Source organism: Nanorana parkeri, unplaced genomic scaffold (assembly GCF_000935625.1).
Source record: "Nanorana parkeri isolate BGI_ZX_2015 unplaced genomic scaffold, ASM93562v1 scaffold462, whole genome shotgun sequence".
Classification (NCBI taxonomy): Eukaryota; Metazoa; Chordata; class Amphibia; order Anura; family Dicroglossidae; genus Nanorana; species Nanorana parkeri.
Genome location: NW_017306730.1, coordinates 662,182 through 683,157, shown reverse-complemented (window position 1 = coordinate 683,157; position 20,976 = coordinate 662,182). Strand labels below are relative to the sequence as shown.

At 41.4% G+C, this 20,976-nt stretch overlaps 1 protein-coding gene across 1 annotated transcript in view; it reads left to right on the top strand.

Annotated features, from left to right (window-relative positions):
- LOC108790296 (multiple C2 and transmembrane domain-containing protein 1-like) overlaps positions 1–20,669 on the top strand; it is a 105,352-nt gene extending 84,683 nt beyond the window's left edge. The window contains exon 2 of the mRNA XM_018560523.1: positions 20,516–20,669. Within this exon, the coding sequence (XP_018416025.1) occupies positions 20,516–20,669 (154 nt within the window). The remainder of the gene's footprint in view (positions 1–20,515) is intronic.
- The last annotated feature ends 307 nt before the right edge of the window (positions 20,670–20,976 follow it).

Genomic DNA, 20,976 nt, shown 5'->3' with positions numbered 1-20,976 from the left:
TACAGGTGAAACTCGAATAATTAGAATATCGTGCAAAGTTCATTTATTTCACTAATGCAACTTAAAAGGTGAAACTAATATATGAGATAGACTCATTACATGCAAAGCAAGATAATTCAAGCTGTGATTTGTCATAATTGTGATGATTATGGCTTACAGCTCATGAAAACCCCAAGAACCCCAAATCCACAACCTCAAAAAAGTAGATTATTACATGCAATCAATAAAACAAGGATTGTACATAGAACAATATCGGACCTCTGAAAAGTACAAGCATGCATATGTACTCAGTACTTGGTTTGGGCCCCTTTTGCAGCACTTACTGCAATTACTTTTGCACGATATTCTAATTATTCGAGTTTCACCTGTATAATATGTGTAGGTGCAATGAATGAGGAAGATGGAAATTATGGTTAAATAAACACATAGCAAAAATTGCAAAATTACCCCGGTCCCCAGGAACGAAAACAATTTCTGATGCTGTCACTAAGGGGTTAATTAAACACATTTTGTTTTTGCTTACAATTATTGTTTTTCTACTTCCACTCTTTGACATCCCAAGCTTTGGTACCAGAGGACCTTGTCCTGGCACTGCAGACCCCAGAGCTTTCAGCATGAGCCTTTTGTAAGCTTCATAATTTTATGTCAGAACTCACACTGCAATCTTTTGGGGGGCACCAGTGAGGCAGTGATGGTGACTCAACCTCCCCCCACCACCACCACCACCACCACCACCACCACTACCACCACAAGAAAGAAGAGGCACCTGAATACCAGCTAAGTGCACTGTAAGTCCCTTTTATTTCTTCCTTACAGTGTGCCGTCACACTGGCCTCTACGCTGTGCGTCACACTGATCTCTGCGCTGTGCGGCACTCTGACCTCTGCGCTGTGCGGCACTCTGACCTCTGCGCTGTGCGGCACTCTGACCTCTGCGCTGTGCGGCACTCTGACCTCTGCGCTGTGCGGCACTCTGACCTCTGCGCTCTGCGTCACACTGACCCTGCGCTCTGCGTCACACTGACCCTGCGCTGTGCATCACTCTGACCTCTGCTCTGTGCGTCACTCTGACCTCTGCGCTGTGCGTCACTCTGACCTCTGCGCTGTGTGTCACTCTGACCACTGCGCTATGCATCACGCTGACCTCTGTGCTGTGCGTCACACTGACCTCTACGCTGTGCGTCACACTGACCTCTGCGCCACACTGACCTCTGCGCTGTGCGTCACACTGACCTCTGTGCTGTGTGTCTCTCTGATTTCTGCACTGTGCGTTACATGAGACCCCGTTCACATTGAGCGATTTATCGCACGGTAATTCCCGCGATATAGCGGCAAATTACCGCGCGATATCGCGCTCCAATGCAATCCAAGGTAGCAAAGGGTCCTGCTGTCGCGTGTCGTGTGTCGTGTGTCGCTACAGCAGGACCCTTTTTGCAGCGGATTTAGCCGCGATTCAAGCTTGCTCAATGCAAGCTTGAACGCGACATCGCGCAGCAAATCTCGCGATGTCGTGCAATATGCAAATCGCTCAGTGGGAACGGGGCCTCACTGACCTCTGTACTGCTGACTTCTGTACTATGCATCACACCGCTGACCTGGCGGAGTTAAGGCCGGGGCACGGTAGGGGTCAGGTGGGGCAACTGGTGGCGAGTAACTTTTAAGGCCTGGCTAGTAGCAGGTGAAAGCAGCAATTGGGCTACCGATTCTACTCAGGAGACAAAGCAGCTATGCTAAAATCAGAAAGTTCTCTCAGTTAAACTAAATACAAGTTCTGGAAAGTCCACTTCTTTTTTGCATGGTATATACTATATATAAGAGGTAGCAAAGAGTCTGCAGTGTGCTGCTTGGAGCTGGCCTTTTAAACAGAGCTGCCCATGTCTAAGGCTGGCCATGGACCTATCAATTTTTTTAATTCAACCCGCAGGCTGAACAAAGAAAATTGATGCAATTACTCTATCAACACAAACAGCATGTTGATAGAAAAATCGCCGCTGCTTGCATTGTATTCTGACAAGTCCTGTCGGCACCTGTCAGAATACCTGTTCAGAGCGGGCAGCTCTTTGGCTGCCGGCTCTAAACCTATGAGCATTTTCCAGCATGCTCCTTCGTTTAGCTGATCGAGGAATGCCGGCTAAAGGGAGCCGACAGCTTCACACACTGCACATTCAGCTGGTACATTAAAAACCATCCGAAATTCGGCCAGTGTATGGGCACCTTAAGCCTCATTGTTGAACCGGTTCCATCAGTCATCAGACTGGACCTCTAGTTTCCTCACACACAGACTGCGGCTTGTTCAGCTCAGACACACAGGTCTGTTTAGATGGGAACTGCCTGCCTGTTTAGGCCAGACCGGCCCGGGGGCACATCGGTACTCATCCTGCCTTTGCAGCACCGAATGATTGGAAACTCACCCATTTTGGGTAAGACCCACCTGTCTCCAATTAGTCTACTGCTTGGGATAAAGTTTCAGGGACCCTTTCACTGCCCAAATAGGCTCTCCCTGTGTCATCTATTGCCTTTTTACTGTGTCAAACAGTGCTTCTTTCATATAGGATACATAACAGAGGATTTTACTAAAATTATGAACAATTTGTAAAATAACAAAGTACATTTACAAAAGAAAGATATTTCATACCCACAGGACCTCCAACTCTCTGTTAGAATCATGGGACCTTAGAGAGAGATATTATTATAGCTAACACTGTCTAATGTTAAAATAATGTTAATTTGAAGTTCCAGATAGTAAATGGTCTACCAGATGGTAATCCACAAATGTGCCCTATGCAGATTAATTATGAAAGTGGGAAATCAGAAGCCATAATAGTGTTGGCTGACAGTACTCTTTGGGAATTGCCCCAAGGACCCCAGTTGTTATTAAACGTTTTGGGGCAGCATCTATTTTTGTATGTGAGTTTCGAATAAAGCAAGATTACAATGGCCAAAAAACCAGTGCGAGGACTGATGCCAGTCTTTAGCAGGCTGCTTTTACTGATGGACACCATGCTGTTTCACATTGCCAGTGAATAAAAATAGGAGCTGTGGGTATTAAGAGTTTATGTGCAACTTTATCCTTAGGGGTAAATAAGTTAGCTATCACCATCCCTCTAAAGTAGTAAAATGCTCCATTGGACGCCTTCAGTTTCAATACAGAGCAAACAAATGACTAAAAATAGAGATACCATTTTTTTAAAAGACTTTTTTTATTATTATACACATAATACTTTTTTCTATTTTATCATTTTAATAATTAAACTGTTAAAATAGGACAATCCAGAACAATAACCTTCTTAATGTAAAGTATGCCCAAGGCTCCATTCACTTATAGCGTTTGCGATTCCTGCACGGCACAAATCTTTCATTTGCACGGATTTCGCTCGTTTGTGGCTATTACTATAGCCGCGAATGTGCGGAACCCGTAAAAAAATTGTGCTTGGACTATTTTGCGTATTTTTCGTACTGTGCGGCCGCCGCAAAAGTCTGAACAATGCACATTAAAGTGCATTGTTTTTCATGTGTAGAGCGGCCGTAGGAATACATGGGGACAGCCGCTTCTGTGTGAATAGAGCCTAAATTTATGCCAGGTAGCTAGAGAACTGTCAGCAGATTTAGTATAATATTAGGGACCAGTGATGTGGATAGAAGTTGCCTGGTAAGAGAAGAGTTTGTGCAGAGAGGTAACTTTTATCTTCACTTTCCAGCTAACTACTCTATTTTCAGTAGCACCCCAGTCTTCTGCAGCATCTCAAATCTCAGAGCCTAGGGGTAAATTCTTTGCCCTCTCACACCTTCCATGGTCACAGCAAGCGCTGAAAGAGGTGGTCTAGTACTCAGTACTAGAGCTGTAGTAGCAATAATAATAACCATCAGGATATTTCATATTGTTATATAATTGTATTTCTCCTGCATATAATTACTCTAATACCAATATACTCCTTGATGTGTTTTACCGGCCTCAGGAAGACTACATTAGGCATATAGAGTTATCTTAAGGGTGGCTGGGATGTAGTAAAGTTTCTGAGGGTGATATACCTACACTGCTAGCAAAGCTAAACAAATTCTCCTTACTACACATATAAAGCAAGGGGGTATGTGACCAGGGACGATCCTGATGACGTCTAGACTACAGACAGGGATTAGATTTACTAAAGGCAAATAAGCTGTTCACTTTCCAAGAAAATTTGCACTTTGCAAGCTAAGTTTCACTTAGCCTAGTGAATGAGGTGAAGCTCTGCTGACTTCCATCATCCAATCAAGTGCAAGTAAAAATACAGTTTTTTTTGTTTCCTTGCACATGATTGGGTGTTCTTTGCAAAGTAAAATTTCATCACATTCACTAAAATAAGGAGAAACCTCCCCTGCAAAGTACAAATTCCAAATTAAACAGCATATTTGCCTTCAGTAAATCAATCCCTTTGCCTCACCACGTCACCAGACTTCCTAATGGGGAGAGCTGAGTGCTAGGCTGCATTCACACGGACTTTTATCTGCATTTGGGGATTGTTGCGGCAAGAACCTAGGACCATGGGCCCTTTCAGATGTGGCCACTGTACCCATTAAAGTTAATGACAGCGGCTGCATCTGTCAGCTGACTGATGCGGACACTGTCACATTATCGTTAACTTGAATATGGGTACAGTGCCCATATCTGAATAACATACCTGGTAGGTTCTTGCCACAGGAATGCCCAAATGAAGATAAAGGTGTGACACTATGTGAATGAAGCCTTAAATTACACATTTGCAACAGATAACTGCAGTAACAAATGTCATAAAAAAATAATTGAGCAAAGTGCTGTAACTCATAGCAACCAATTTGAAATCATCTAAGTATAGTGAATTCAGACCGGTTGCTATGCATTAATACACTTGTAGTTTCCACCTTGCTCCTTGCACTGTTTACTAAAAAAGCTGATAAATGTTTATTTGCAATTACAGTTTACATTATTGTGCTACATTTGATAATTAAAAGCATAGTGAAGCAAAGTTCCCAGGGAAAACTTAATTGTAGTCATATTCTGGAATTTTTGATGTTAACGTCTGTAATGTATAGAGTTTTTGCACTAAGCTTATTTTCCTGTATTCTCTTATTGTTTTGGAATGTGGATTTATGCATTATTGAATTGTATCCAGATAAGTTGCTCATGGTTATGCAGTATGCATTACAATCTAACACAATAAGACAGTTTCACCCTAAATTCACACCTGCTTCTTATTTCACTGCACATAATATTGCCAACAAATCCAGATACGTTTTTTTCTGTATACCAGCGCTGCATATAAATGAATGTTCTACTGCTTAAGGGATGCATACTTTTTTTTTTAAGTAAAAACTGAATCAACAAGGAACTTTTTACATTCCTGAATTTTTAATTCTTATCCGCATTCACTAAGGTTTAATTCACTGAGCTGTAAGGCACATCTTATTTTGAGCCATGTGACTGTTTTTTACAATTCCCATTGGCTGTCATTTCTGAGAATAAAACAGTCGTGGTAGATAACAGTTTTTATTTCTTAGTGAATTGAGCCTATAATGCAATATTTTAAAGCATGTTATTTAAAAAGAAAGACTTCAACCACTACTGATACATGTTGGTTAGTTCAAAGGGTAGTAAAGGAAGAAGGAGTTGTAAAATAATTATATAGCCCAAGTGTGTTAGTTCCCGGGGCACAGAGTTCCTCTATGTGATCCTCTATCTCCTCCCATTGTTGCCCATACTGCTTCTGCCTGTCTGAGTGTGGAATTATTCACAACTTCTGTGAACAGCAGATGGTGACCTCAGACCTGTGAGAATATGAAGTACAGCAACAGGAGATGATTGTTTGAGGAAGTTTGTAGTATTTTCTTCAAAAAGTTTAGCTGCAAAGAAAAATATCATCCTATACCTAAAGAGGATTTTCACCCTTATCTTAAAAATCACAGTGAAGGCACCTTTAAAAATGTTTAGTAATGACAATCTACAGGTACCTATAGATAATTGCAGGCTTTTTATTGTTTGCATACCTTATTTTTCTTTGCCTCCCCATTCTTCTCACGGTGGCCATCTCCCTTTACTTCCTGGAACTCTGGGTCTGCCTCCTGGAACATGTGATAGTGTGCATTATCTGAGGGGGGGATGACAAAATCTCGCAAAATTTGGCAGTTTACAGATGAGCTGTCCCTAGAAGTCACTAGTGATGTAGTCTTTCCAGGATGCATCTGTAAGGCCAGGACTACATCACCAGTGTCTCACTCAGCCCTCAAAGTTGAAAAATGGTAATTGTAAGTAAAAGCAAAAATGTTTGTTTAACTAATGATGTTAGATGATTTAATATCAGCATGCAGAGTGAGAGTGCTTTTTAGTGAAAGGGGGTAAAGGTCTGCTTTAACCACTTCTTGTGGGTTCAAGTAAATACACGTCATCCGCTAGAAGTGGCTATACCAAGAACATGGCTGCTGTTTCTGTACAAGCCATCCAGTGCCTGTACACCGTTTGTACGGTGCAGCGCTGTGTCCACCCCTCCGCCCCCACCGGGGCCGAGCCGGCTTCCCCGGGCTACGCTGTCCCCCGTGCGGGACCGGCACGGCGGATCTGCCCTTACAGGCATGTTTCTCGCTGCTGATCTTTCCTCCAATCACTGGACCCGGAAATTATGTGTATTACATCACTTCCAGTGCCACTGTGTACATTCTCCGGCTCTTGCAGCCAGGAGAAGAAGCTGGTGAAGCAGATCTCTGCATAATCAGCCTCTTTGAGGTCACTAGGTGACATGAAAGACCCCTGATGTCTCCATAAATAGGAATTCTGTCACATCCTATTTGCTATTACATAGGGGGCTTGTTAGATCACTATAAAGTTGAGTGTAAAAAAATAAAAAATTAATGTAACATTAAAAAAAGAAAAAAAATGTTTTAAAGTCCCCCGCGAACGAATGTGTACGTACGCACAGATGTAAATGAACTCATAGGAATGCATTGCCTCTTGGGTTTTGCGCGTTTACATGCGTACAGATACGTGCGGAAAAACTCTAATGTGTGAATGGAGGCTTATACTCTATTGTATTTGGATGCTCTCTATGTCCAGCCACCAGGAAGAAAAGAAACAAATGCATCCAGCATTCAGTCAAAAAAATCAATGTAGTGAAAAAGGACTTTGTAAAAAGCATATTACAGTGCTGTCCTGGGTGTAATGAAGGATCAGAAAATGTATATTAGGTCAATACATTTAGAACACATTCATATTTTAATTTCAATAAGAGATTCTGGTTCGCATCTCCCTAGTGCTAAAATGACTGAAGAAGATACACTACTATTGTCACATCAATAATATAGAAAGATAGAAAGCTGTGCTGTCTTCACTAAGTGGATCCACTTGGATCACCCAGCAGCTTTCATGCAGTATGTAGAATATCACGGCCATTTAGCTACAGTGGTCATTCGTTTCAATGAGAGCCAAAATGAGCTGAAAATAATAATCACATACCTAAAAAAAACAGTTGTTACTGAAAAATCTAAAAGGTATTAGAGTTACACTAAAGATTAAAACACACATATATACAGTGTGTGGAGCCCGACGAGCAGCTTACCGGCCGGCCGTTGTAATTACACGGCCAGCCGGGAGCTACAGTCAAGCGATCGAGCGTCTCGAGAGACGTTCCATCGCTTGTATCAGCAGCTGTCACTGCCGTTGCCGGTCCCGAGATCCGATGCGGCCGGGACCGGCACGGCTCTGTGACAGGAGATCAAACGGAGTTCAGTATACAAACTCCCTTTGATCTCCTCTCAGTCCCCGAATGCAGGAAGTGATGTATATTACATCACTTCCTGCATTCAGTGTCACTCTCCAGCTAGAGAAGCTGATGAAGCCGATCTCCGCTTCATCAGCTTCTCTGGAGGTCCTTAGGTGACATTAGGGGTCTTGGAGACCCCTGATGTCTCCATAAAGAGGACCTGTCATGTAAATTGGCTATCCCATAGGGGGCTTCTTAGCCCCCCATGTAATAGCAATAAAGTTGTGTGTGTGTAAAAAAAAAAAAGTAATACAAAAATGAGAGATTCATAAAAAAAAATAAAGAAGCATAACATTTTTGTAAAACTTTTTTTAAGTCCCCGCCCCCCACATACACACACATATATGCGTCAGGCGCGCCTACGTGCCGCACATGTTGCATATTGCCACAAACGTCGGAGTGAGAGCAATAATTTTAGAGCCATTAAGGCCGGGTTCACAGTGCTGCTCTCTTTTGTGCAGATGATATCCCTAGCAAATATATTTTCTTTGGTAGGTTAGAAAAATAAAGCTCAACTCTGGTCAATTTGTTTTCTTTCTCATATTATTAATATAGACCACCCTAGAGGTCTAAAGCAGCTCAGGGTGCAGTAGTAACCTGAATCCATAGTTGTCCCCCAAAGTACTTCTTTTTCACCAAGGTGTCCTCAGCCTTCCAGTTTGAATTGCACCCAGTGACACTAAACCTGGAAAACCGAGGAGATATTGTGAATGCAGGGGTTCAAGGACCCACACCCTAAGAGGGTCTCACCATGCACCCTTCATCCATGCTATTATGATGAAGAGAGTATTGCTGACATCATTACATCCGCTCCACTTTCTTCATCATCCCATACTACTCACTATCAGTAGAAAAATGTAAAAAAGGAGGACCTTGCGCATCACATGACTAGCCTTATTTGTACCATTGGAATTAATGTGTATGAATTTCTGGTCCAGGTAAAAAACTTTCTGGTCTGCAGATGGTGTGAGCAAGCCTTTAATCATAAGAACCATAGTTTCTCTCAATGTATTTATCTTCAATAATGTATTTGTTAGCACAGCATGCTATACTCATTAAAATATGTCCTACAAAAGACCCGTGGTATTACAGTTGTGCAACAGTACTGAAATACACCTTAGAAATTCAGGTTCGTACATCCCCCTACCTACTATCTTCATTGTCTAGGAAGCTTGTGCATATAAGACAATAAATGCCATCACCTCTAGTGTTTCCTGCCCCAGCTGCTAGTTAATAAGATTTAGCTTCAGCTATCTGACTGTAACTACTGCTGTTGAAATTGAAAAAGCAATTATTCACACAGGAAACTACACATTTTCTCTGCTCTTTTCTTTAGCACATCACATATCTTTTTGTAGAGCTGCACGTTATTAGATCTAGACCATAATGTTGAACGTCTTCCTCTCAGGCTCCTAATTTACAGAGTGATCAGACTCTACACCAGTATACAGCTCCTGTAATATATTTCAAGTGTTTTTGAACTAAAACAGAAAACTGGAAGAGACTAAGACCTGTGTAAGGCATTTCCTGATCTTAATGGAAAAGGAACAAGTGTTAACAGTATATCATTCAAAGCTAGGAAGTCAGTTCTTTACAGAGCAAACACTACAATAATTAATAATGGATTATCTGGCACTGAGTTCCCAACCCTCTGATGTACCAGTGATGCATATTATTAAAAAAGTAAATAGTAAAATATATGATAAAATAAAAACTACATGTAAAAAGTATTGTATACAGTATACATATAGCCTTGCTAAAGTTTTACAGAACATAAAAGAAGAACTCCAGGCACACATTTTATTAACCCTTGCTGTGGGGCAACCCCTGCGCTGCAAGGGTTAACTACTGTTTTTTGCCCAGGGTGAAAAAGAAAAGTTATACTAACTTAATCCTCGGACCTGACCGGCTCTTAGACCGGTCCCTGGAGTGTCTCTCCCCCTCGGCTGCAGCGGTACCTGAGTCATCACACGCATACACTGTTTACTGGACATGAGGATGCAGAGGGACATACCATCGCTGCAGCAGAGGGGAAGACAGGCTGGAGGAAGCACTGCCAGCTCCAAGGATCTGGTGAGTATAACTTTTATTTTTACCCAAGGCAAAAACGAGCAGTTAACCCCCTGTAATGCAGGGGTTGCCTCAACTGCAAGGGTTAATTCAATTTGTGCCCGGAGTTCTTCTTTAAAGGGCAGCTTTAGTTTTATACTAAACTCCTCTAATCCATTTCCCACCCCTCTGGACTAAAGCTGGCCATACATCGGTAGAATTTCTTCAGAAAAATGTGTTTTTAGAATGTTGGCTCAATTTATTAATAGTTATGGGGGACAAATCAATGATCATTTTTGACTGTCTGGACAAGAAAATTTGAAGGCTCAGAATGGAATTATTTTTTTCTATTTTCTTATATGAAAAAATGACATTCTAACTGCGATTGTGATTTCTCTTTGGGGAAAATACATATTGTAATGCACAGGTGCTAGGCACAAAAGAAACTTGTTCAATGCGTCTGGGATTCCGTTCAAATAGCAGATCTGGTTGAAATGTCAAAGAAAATGATAGCAAAACAAATGCTCTGACAAACAATTTTTCAGAATTTCGAACAAGCGTTTGAACGAAATTCTACAGGGTACGGCAAGCTTTACCTACATTGTTACCCTCAGGATGTGCCATGTCAATAAACCCTCATAGACCTGTATGTAGCTATCTTAGGGTGCAGCACCATTGCCTGGGATGGCCCTAAACTCGATTACACGTACCGTAGTTCTGAGGAGGATTGTGTGGCTGGCACAGACTGGGAACAAATCTGCAAAAGTTTTGACTTCACTCTGAATTCCTTATGTGCATGCTTGATGCAGGTCAGTCACTTGGAAGGTATTGGGCCCAAAAGATAACCAGGGAACTAGTATTCTTAAAAGGAAGTCAGTAATGGCAAGCTCATATTTGGTACAAGTTTCAAGTTGCGCTACTGAGCTCTATAATTGCACACTTTTTTCAACAAAGTCGATAAGCAGACCGAATAAAACATAAATAATATGGAGGATCTGCACACGCTAGCTGCATTGAAGATTCAAACTCTTCACATGCTATATTTAGCATTCAGGTGGGACAATAAAATTTGGAGAAAATGGAATGTTATCACATGGAAAGGGTATCCCCAGATAGAAGTCTGGATACTTGTGTGATTTTCAATCAGACCACTGAGCAGCTGAAATACAACTACTTTCTGTTGTGAAATCTCCTGTGATTGATTATTATGTGTAAAACAATGACACTTTAGGTAATGGTAAATAACAATATCAGGGAGCTTTTATTATTAGTGGATGACTGTAAAATGCCACTGTCACCTGCAATTAATTGAGGCTCTCTGCTAGTTTAGATTACCACATTGGCTGCCATTGCTTTCCATATAACACTTGACATTTTTTTCTGAAATTCAGCTATTTTCAGTTACCCTCCTGCATACAGAAAAAAACAAAATTTTAAAGAACCAGTATTTACATGTACTGGTGTCATTGTTTTCCCCATAGGCAGCCCTTAGCTTTTGGCTAAATTTAATCTGGCGCTGATGTAATGGATGGAAGCTTAGCTGGGTATAGCACTGCCATGTGTCCCTATCTCCCGCCCCAGAAAGTTGGGAGATATGGAGGAGTGTATTGGAAACTTGTTGCCTCTGACATGGAAGATACATGAGTGTCACCAGCAGGAACGTTTAAACAATGTTATTTCCTCCTATTAACATATTGTCAGTAATATGCATAGCAGTCTTTAATTTATCAGGGCCCACAAATCTGCAGTACCACTCATCAGGGCCCAGATTTTCATATATGCATGTGAAAAAGATCCATAAATTACATAGCAATAAGAAATGATTGATCACTCCAACACAGGGAGTTTGAATCCCGCTAGCAGCTGCACAGTGAGATTACTTCTCAGAATCAAACTTTATAATATGTAGCACTGATCTATAATACACTTAATGGAAAATGAGATGGAGAGTTTGTCAGCGATAAATCACAATGATATAGCACAATATTGTGCCAGCTCTACAGATTAGTTTATGTAATGACAATAAAGAGGAGCTAAATATTTGTTATTTGCCAAATATTCTTACAAGTCTCTTCTGAGTTAGATTTTATGACTTTGTAGAGTTGTAGAGTTATTTGGTTTGGTTGCTAACTTGACTTTTATTTACTGAAAGTGCACATTCTTGTTTCTCCTTTTGTTAGCTCTTGCTAATGCCCTTGCTCTAGAAATTCATTATGGCTTTTGCTAGTCACAGCAATGTAGTTTTCTTCAACACTTAAAAGTTTCCAGGAGGGTCAAAGGCTGTCGGTACTTCTCCCAATTCTGGGGTCACCAAGGCTGTCTGTGAAGCCTCCAGTGCCAAGTGTTTTCTCTACCTAGCTGGACATCAGAACTTACTACTCTCCCACACCCAGCCTTAGCCACTGGATACTTCACAGGCAGCAGACTGGCTCCCTGGGGACACCCCAGCCAGGAGGAGAGAGAGGCAGTGCATGCTGTCTAGTACCGAAAGCCTCCAACACTCCTGGAAGTGTCAGAGGTTAAAAACAAGAACAACGCTATTAGTGACAAAAGACATAATGCACTGATATAGCAAGACCAGCATACCAGTAAGTTACTTTTTCTTTATGTAAAAAGTGTTAATTGTTGACAAAGTTCTCGACAATATATTGGCATCAGATCATACACTCCAACATTTCTCCTGGATTAACTGTTTTAAAATAAAAAAAACAAAATACATTTTGTGCAGTGCAATCTGACAAAATTGAAAAATCACTTTTAATAATATTATTTCAAATGTGTTAATCTCACCCCGCCCAGGGGGAAGCTCCATTAGCAAAAGTACACAAAGCTTGCAGCACAATGGAGACAAATAATGTACCGGACCCACCACATATTTATAGCAAAGAATTTAATGACAATGTGTCAAATAATAATTAACTGTCAGGGCTGCCTTGTTAGGTGAACAACTTGTTTCAGAAAAATCTGTCCATGGTGTCACACTGAACACTAAAATGTTAGGCCTTTTTGTTGCCAGCGGGCATATATGTCCATAAGAATTCCCTAATTGTATAAGATGCACAAGTGTAAATCCCTAGGGCTCTGTTTATACCAAGTAAATGAGTATAGTTCAGAATTGTGCTGGTAGCACTTAACAACTTGTAAGATGTTGTCTTTGAAGCCAAAAGCACAGATGGTTAACACCAAACATACACTGATTTGTATTCCACAAAGGGATTGGCACTGGAAATTAAATATGTTTAGCTGCTTCCCTTTATTATATAAAACATAAGCCAATGCCTCTATAGTTGAAGTACCCCATGTCGATAAAGATTTTATATGTGGCAAGATAATGAAGATATTATCATCATCAGTACCTAGAGAAGGGATAAAAGAAATATGTAGAAATGCACAATTAAACTATTGTCCTTCTCCTTAGTCTTTGAGGAACAAGGTAGGTATTTAAAGTTGCATACTAGGACTATTTCCCTTGTAAATATATACATTACATTTGTCACAATTTCTATTTCACAAGGCTATAATAAAGAAGTCATACCATATGCACAGTAATTTTTGTATAAACTAGAGGTGCACTGAAATGGAACTTTCAGATCGAAACCGAAAATAAAAAATGTGTCATGCTAAACCGAAAATTATTTTCTACAGTTTAAAAAAAAAATTGTTAATATTTTATTTTTATTTATAGATTTATTTTTTTCACTTTATGGTCGGGGGCTCTGGGGAAATATCAGGGATCCTAACCAGCCTCCTGATATTACCTGTTTGAAATAGAAATTAGGATTGAGTCCTAAATCTCTTTTTCTGCAGCGCATTTTACAAGTAAAGTGCATGTCAGATGGTAATGGTTGACAATGCATATATCAACAAATGGGTCCATGGAAAAAACTAGTATAATGCCCAAAAAGTATTGATAGTGAAAGTTAAAAAAAACATTCTCAATGTAAGGAAATATTTTTGCCGGTCTGGGTACAAGGTGCTTATAAACTGTAAAATCAAGATTAGTGGAAGGGAACAATCTTATCCATAGCTGCAGGTCCAGTAGGTAGGTGCTTGCTTGTATTTTGGTAACATGTGGACCAAAGGTGCATAGCTTGGATAAATGTGCAGTCCTCTGAGAGAAACATACGGGCGGGGTTCCAAACCTATGGGGGCCCGCCTACAGACAACAGATGTCCTTCTAACGTGTTTCATGGGGGCTTACTAAGAAGAGTCTTTGGCAAATAGCTATGGCCAAAGTGTTGTAACTTTTGGCAACCAGGAAGTGTTTGAATTTAGGGTAATTGTTTCTGTATCATATATAGTTTGGGCTAGTCTTCTTAATTAGCTGTAGCATTGCTAAGGCTGTAAATGAAGCATCGGTTCTTGGTGCTTGATGTCCGCTGCTGATAGTTTTCAGCATGAGGCTTCCAACACCAAGAACATGATACAAACCTGCAGATCCCCTATCACTAAACTACTTATACCTGAAATAATTAGTAGGGAAGGGTTTAAACCCTTGCCTGGTTATTTTTTTCTCTATCCTCAGTAGAAATACAGACATCTCTCATATGCTTATTTACACTTTGTCACAATATACTAAAAAGATTAGGACACGTAAAGCAAGAAAATGTGTGTAAAAGAGTGGATTCAAGCAGAGGGGTGTTGCTTTGGGCTCCAAATGTTGTGTGTCAACAGGCTCAGCTAATGGAAGTTCAGCCCTGAGGAATAACCAATACAATCCAAGTCACTTGGTAAAAGAAAGACCTTAGACTATTGCCTCTGACAAAAGGGCCTAAGAGTACCACTTAAAGGAGAACTATGGGGTTAAGGCTTTTCCCCATAGTTCTCCTTAGGGTAACGGGAGGACACAAACTAGCGTCCTCCCGTCACCCTCAGCTCAGTATACCGTGAGCTACGGCTCGCGGTATACTGAGACGCCGCAGCTGAAGCGGATCCCGACAATTATGTCTGGATCCGCCCAGCTGCGTGACTGACAGCTGCCTCTGCCTAACGCACGAGCCGATAGGCTGAAGATGCAGTCAATCATCTGACTGCACTCAGCTCACACACTGCACGCAAAACTCCGTGCCGGACAGGTTTGCTTCGCTCTGCACAGCTTTGCGTGCAGTGTGTCAAGGGCTTTACTTTTTGGCAAGGCAGGCAAAACAACCAAAGAAATAAGCAGTATTATTTGATCTTGATTTATCCAAGCTCTTGGTACTGACTGAGGCACAACACTATAACAAAACTATAAAATAATGTATTCAAACATTTTAAAAGTATGTAAATCTGGACCTAGACCCAAGATTGATCAAAACCTGTAAATTTTTACCTTGTTGAATGTTTTATTAGGAAAATTGTAAAATTATTTAAAAATTGTATTGGATGTATCTGTGTTTTTTTTTGTATTAGATATAATATTATCGTATGTATTATTTTCAATTTTTGTGTCTTTTTTTAAAGTGCCTTTTGTATTATATATTGTTATATAAAAATAAGGTTGATGAAGACATAATTTTATTTGGACAGCAAGTTGACAAAGGGTTAATCATTGAGTGTTTGCACAGATGACCTTTAAATACTTTTACTATGACATTTTGCATGTCAGTACTGTTTGTTCCAGCTGAGAGATAAACATTTTGTTTTTCTTTTTTTTAAATCTTTGATGGCACTCAGACTGTTTACCAAAAACACTAGGAAAGGTGACAAGCAGAGCATAAATTAAATACTTTTATTGTATTCAGTTCTGTAATAATAATTGTATTAAGCAGCTAACACACTGAATATTTACAATTTCGTAACTGACATAACTCAAACAAACAGGCTTGCTCTATCTTAAATAAGAAAATGTGGCCTTAAAGAGGAACCCATATCTTCAAAATAACAGTATTAGTCATTTTTTGGTAGTACTTAGTAGTCCTTAAAGGAGAACTATGAGATGAGTGATATAGGCAGAGCCAGCTGTCACTCACGCAGCTGGGCGGATCCCGTCATCTACGTCGGGATCCGCTCCGGCTGCGGCGTCTCAGTATACCGCGAGCTGTAGCTTGCGGTATACTGAGCTTAGGGTTCTCCCGTTACCCTTAGGGTTCTCCCGTTACCCTAAGGAGAACTATGGGGAAAAACACTGACCCCATAGTTCTCCTTTAAAATTTATTTTATGCTTGGCAGGTCTTCCAACTTAAATCTTCGAAATGATGCTCCATTTTTTTTTTTTTTACAAAGAAACAAGTCCTTCCAGGTCGTGTGTGTGTGTACACTATATTGCTGAAAGTATTGGGACGCCTGCCTTTACACGTACATGAACTTTAATGACATCCCAGTCTTAGTCCGTAGGGTTCAATATTGAGTTGGCCCACCCTTTGCAGCTATAACAGCTTCAACTCTTCTGGGAAGGCGTCCACAAGGTTTAGGAGTGTGTCTATGGGAATGTTTGACCATTCTTCCAGAAGTGCATTTGTGAGGTCAGGTACTGATGTTGGACGAGAAGGCCGGGCTCGCAGTCTCCACTCTAATTCATCCCAAAGGTGTTCTGTCGGGTTGAGGTCAGGACTCTGTGCAGGCCAGTTAAGTTCCTCCACCGCAAACTCGCTCATCCATGTCTTTATGGACCTTGCTTTGTGCACTGGTGCACAGTCACGTTGGAACAGGATGGGGCCATCCCCAAACTGTTCCCACAAAGTTGGGAGCATGAAATTGTCCAAAATGTCTTGGTATTCTAATACCTTAAGAGTTCCCTTCACTGGAACTAAGGGGCCAAGCCCAACCCCTGAAAAACAACCCCACACCATAATCCCCCCTCCACCAAACTTTACACTTAGCACAATGCAGTCAGGTAAGTACCGTTCTCATGGCAACCGCCAAACCCAGAAATGTCCATCGGATTCCCAGACAGAGAAGCGTGATTTGTCACTCCAGAGAACACGTCTCCACCTCTCTAGAGTCCAGTGGCGACGTGCTTTACACCACTGCATCCGACGCTTTGCATTCCACTTGGTGATGTAAGGCTTGGATGCAGCTGCTCGGCCATGGAAACCCATTCCATGAAGCTCTCTAGGCACTGTTGTTGTGCCAATCTGAAGGCCACACAAAGTTTGGAGGTCTGTAGCTATTGACTCTGCAGACAGTTGTCAACTTCTGCGCACTGTACGGGTCAGCATGCGTTGGCCCCGCTCTGTCATTTTACATGGCCTACCACTTCGTGGTTGAGTTGCTGTTGTTTGCAGATGCTTCCACTTTGCTATAATACCACTAATAGTTGACAGTGGAATATTTAGTAGCCAAGGAATTTCATTGAGCACCTGAATCCAATGATTTGGAGGGGTATCCCAATACTTTTGGCAATATAGTGTATATATAATCCGGAAAATCATTAACTGATTTGCTCTGTAAATATTGATTGAGGCTTTTCTGGCTCTGCCTCTAAAGCCAAAGCAAGCTGTGTCCCAATGAGTACTGGAGGAACAGAAAGGGGAGGGGGAATTCCTGCCGGGAGTGATGACTGATGGTCACTGCTCTCTACATGTAGAAGACTGTGAGCTGAAAAATCAGCAACTTGTGATCGCTAGTTCTTTATCTATAGAACCGGCATGTGAAATCTGCAGTGCCACACGCCAGCTCAAAGTATTGGGAAGAGTACATTTTACTCTCCCAATATCTCTCCTTTAAAGGGTCGGCAGCCAGGCTACATTCACTACACAATGCCCTAGCTACACCTGAATGCCAGGTCTTTTTGAAGGGAAACATTTCAGATACTTCAAGATAGAATATATCCAAGTAATATCTGCTTCGAAATATTGATAACAAAAACTAGTAATCCATGCTGACCAAAAATTGGGAAGAAAGAGTCCCTAATCAACTGAAGTTGTCTCAAATTCTAAACCCCTTGTTTTTCCTCTCTCCAGTCTCCATGTCCTAAATCAGCCACTCATCTGTCACAGCATCATCCACGTTACCTTCATATAAACATTTTGGCAGTGTCAAGTGAATATTTGTACTAACGAGGACCGAGCAGGAAATCCTTGCAGACAGTAGGAAGTTGGAGAAAGTCCAGACAGCTTTGTGCAACACTGCTGACTCATTTTTATTAGAATAATTTATCAAATGGAATACATATTTTTTGCCAACCACTTATTAGTCTGTGGCTTTAGTAATGTGAATCCTAGGCCTTTGGATCATAAAGTGCAAAATGCATTTTATTGATTTCTAAACTTCCTAGCACACTTTGTTTTTCTTTCCGCTCTCTCTGGTAAACCTCATAAATGTAGGTGGCACTGTCACTTAAACACAAACCGCATATCAATATGCCTTACTTGTGTTCTCATGTATTGGCAATCAGCACGAGATCTCTTTAAGCACTGGGTATGAATATTAAAGTATATATAACATGTAAGGTCTATGAGAATCATTGTGGGGTCATAAACTGGTTTTGTGGCTTTGTTTATGGATGCACATTTAAAACTCCCCGTGGGGTCACAAAAGAAAGCTCTATCTTGACTGACTGGTGAGACACCGTCAAATTTTTCAAGCCCTGATCATTCACAATGATTTTTAAAAACCTGAAATGTTTCCATTATTTATGCTACATTTCTGCACCCTTAGTCCACAGTCTAGTTCTTACCGCTCATCTGCCACTCACCACTGGACCCCCCGTACCCCTTAAATGGTTAACATCTGCACCCTTCATTGAGAACTTCTTACCTCTGCACCCCTGTTTTTTTTTTTTTTCAGGTTTCTTTGCATTATTTTCTCCACTGGGCCTGGGAACTAGGTAATTCCCTCTACCTGTCCCTTGAAACTAATTCCCATAGGTGCCTGTGTTGTCAATCAGTGCACAGTGTGCCATACTTGATCCAACACACCGCACCACTATTTTTAATAGCAGTAGCAACTGATGTTAGTACAGTATGTCCCCACTAGGGGGCACTGCTTCAAGCACTTGCTATACAGACATGATGTAATGCGTGCTGTCTCCTCCTCCCAGACATCTGCTGTCAGCTAGATAGTCACAATCCATATTTTGAAGCTGAACTCCAGATACATTACAAAACTACCAGGGGTTAGATTCTCATTTTTGCCTAGGGTACCATTAAAAAGCACCTTTACTTACCTTATCCCTTGCGGAAACCAGCAGTTTCATGTAACCTCTGGGTCATGGGCAGGCCCCTGGCATCCTCACATCCATCAATGGTTCAGATTTAGGCTTGATTCAGCAGGAATCTTCCAAAGTTCAAGCCCGTTCATGGCCAGTTGAAAGTGTATTTCCACTTATGCAGCCAGATTGGAATAACACATACTTTATATTTGTTACATGTTCTCATCCACATAGCATAATAAAAATTGCAACTTACCTTTTTTTTGGTGCTCTTTCTGCTAACTTCAGGACTGAAAACTCCTGCTAGATTCTCACTGTCTGGGGGGTTGGGGGAGTCTTGTTTCAAATAATTAACCCTTTCTGTACCGTGTACCATTATCACTTGTACACTACATGGGCAGGACTGTTTGTCTTAACATAGGGTTACAGCCCTGAAAACATTGTGGGGTCTATTCACTAAGCTGTCGAAGGATCTAGCCGTAGCTTCGGCCCCAGGACCCCTGCGGTTCAGTAGAACTGAAGGGCTGCTGTACGGGCCATTCATAACCTGGGGAGCAGGGCAACAAGAGGAGGGCCGGGAGCCACAGATCGGGAAACCTCAGGGGTAAGGGTCAGGAAAACCTCAGGGGTAAGGGTCAGGACTGTGGCAGAGGCCTCACAGCAGGGAGAGGTTAAATACCCTCCCAGAGCAGCACCAGGTGGTGACTAATTGCTAGCAGACACCTGCAGGCGAGCACTGGAACTGCAGGATCAGGTTCCAGCTCCACAGTGCCACCCGGAGGAGCTCTGGTCCCTGACACACTGCCAACTCTACTGACGGTGGCAGAACTACCGCTGGTGCAGGCGGTGTGGGCGCACCAGGGCCTCAGGCTGGGGGAGCCCAGCAAGTTTGCTATCCAGCTTCTTGCACCAGGGCCCTTTGTTCCTTAGGTCCGCCACTGTCTACTGACACACAGTCAGAGTGACAGAGTAGATTGGGCACTGTGGGTGTGGTAGCAGGTGGAGGTTCAGTTTGCTTTCCACAAACCAGATACTCCATATAGCTCAAATTAGTTCAAAATTTAAATTTCATATCCGTTCCTCACCTCTAGACATCTGTCCTGTGCTGGTTGCTGCAGGAGTTTTCTGTAGCTGACGAGACATAGGATGTCCTTTGCTAATTTGTAAAATGTAATATATGTAAGAATCTGCCCTTAGAAGGTATAATGAAGGTAGTGAAATAAATATGTAAATATTGACTTTGTGTATTGTATGTTTCATATTCATGGACGCACCGCTATGGTGTTTTATGGAATTTACATTTGCCTCATTAATATTCATACCATGCACATTTCCTTCTGTTTGAAAAGAGGAAATCCTTTGCTTCTCTTTTATTCTCTGCCTCAATAGAAATACCATACATTGTATAGAGAGAATAGATTTACCTTCTGCTCTTTATTTGCTCAGCTGGATTTGCATTGTGATATCGGGGACAATTATTTGTTTGAGACACTTTTATCTCACATCTATGCAGTGTTTTATTAAAGTGTGAAGAAGAAAACAAATTATAATCAAACACCTTAAATTTTACTGCAAAATTAATTAAATCTGAACTCCAGTCAGCTGTAAAAATTGTAATGCTTGTCTAGGGAGATACTTATAAGCAGTAATACTTATCTTAGTCCTTGCTCCCCGGCAGCCGATGCTCTTCTATGCTCTCCGACATCTCGGGATGTGGACAGGCCCTCCTGGTCCTGCATTGTACACGATGACATTGGAAATCTAGCCCTGGAGGAGCGGTGAAGCTATGCTGTTTCAGGGGACCAATAGTGCAGCTGGTAGGAAATCTGCGGGAACAAGGAATAAGGTAAGTATTAATACTTATTGCTATTGCCCTACGCAAAATGAACATGTAACCCTTGCAGGTGAAGGTGCCCCACTGCAAAGGTATTGGGAAGGTAAGGAGTTGGGATTGAAATGTCAATGCCCTAGATTAGCTTTATCTACCCATTTTTTACCCTTTTAACCCATTTTTTCCCCCATTTTACCCTTTCACAATGGTTCTCTGCATTTATACACCCACGTTAATAGGCTTTTTTGGTGCATCAAC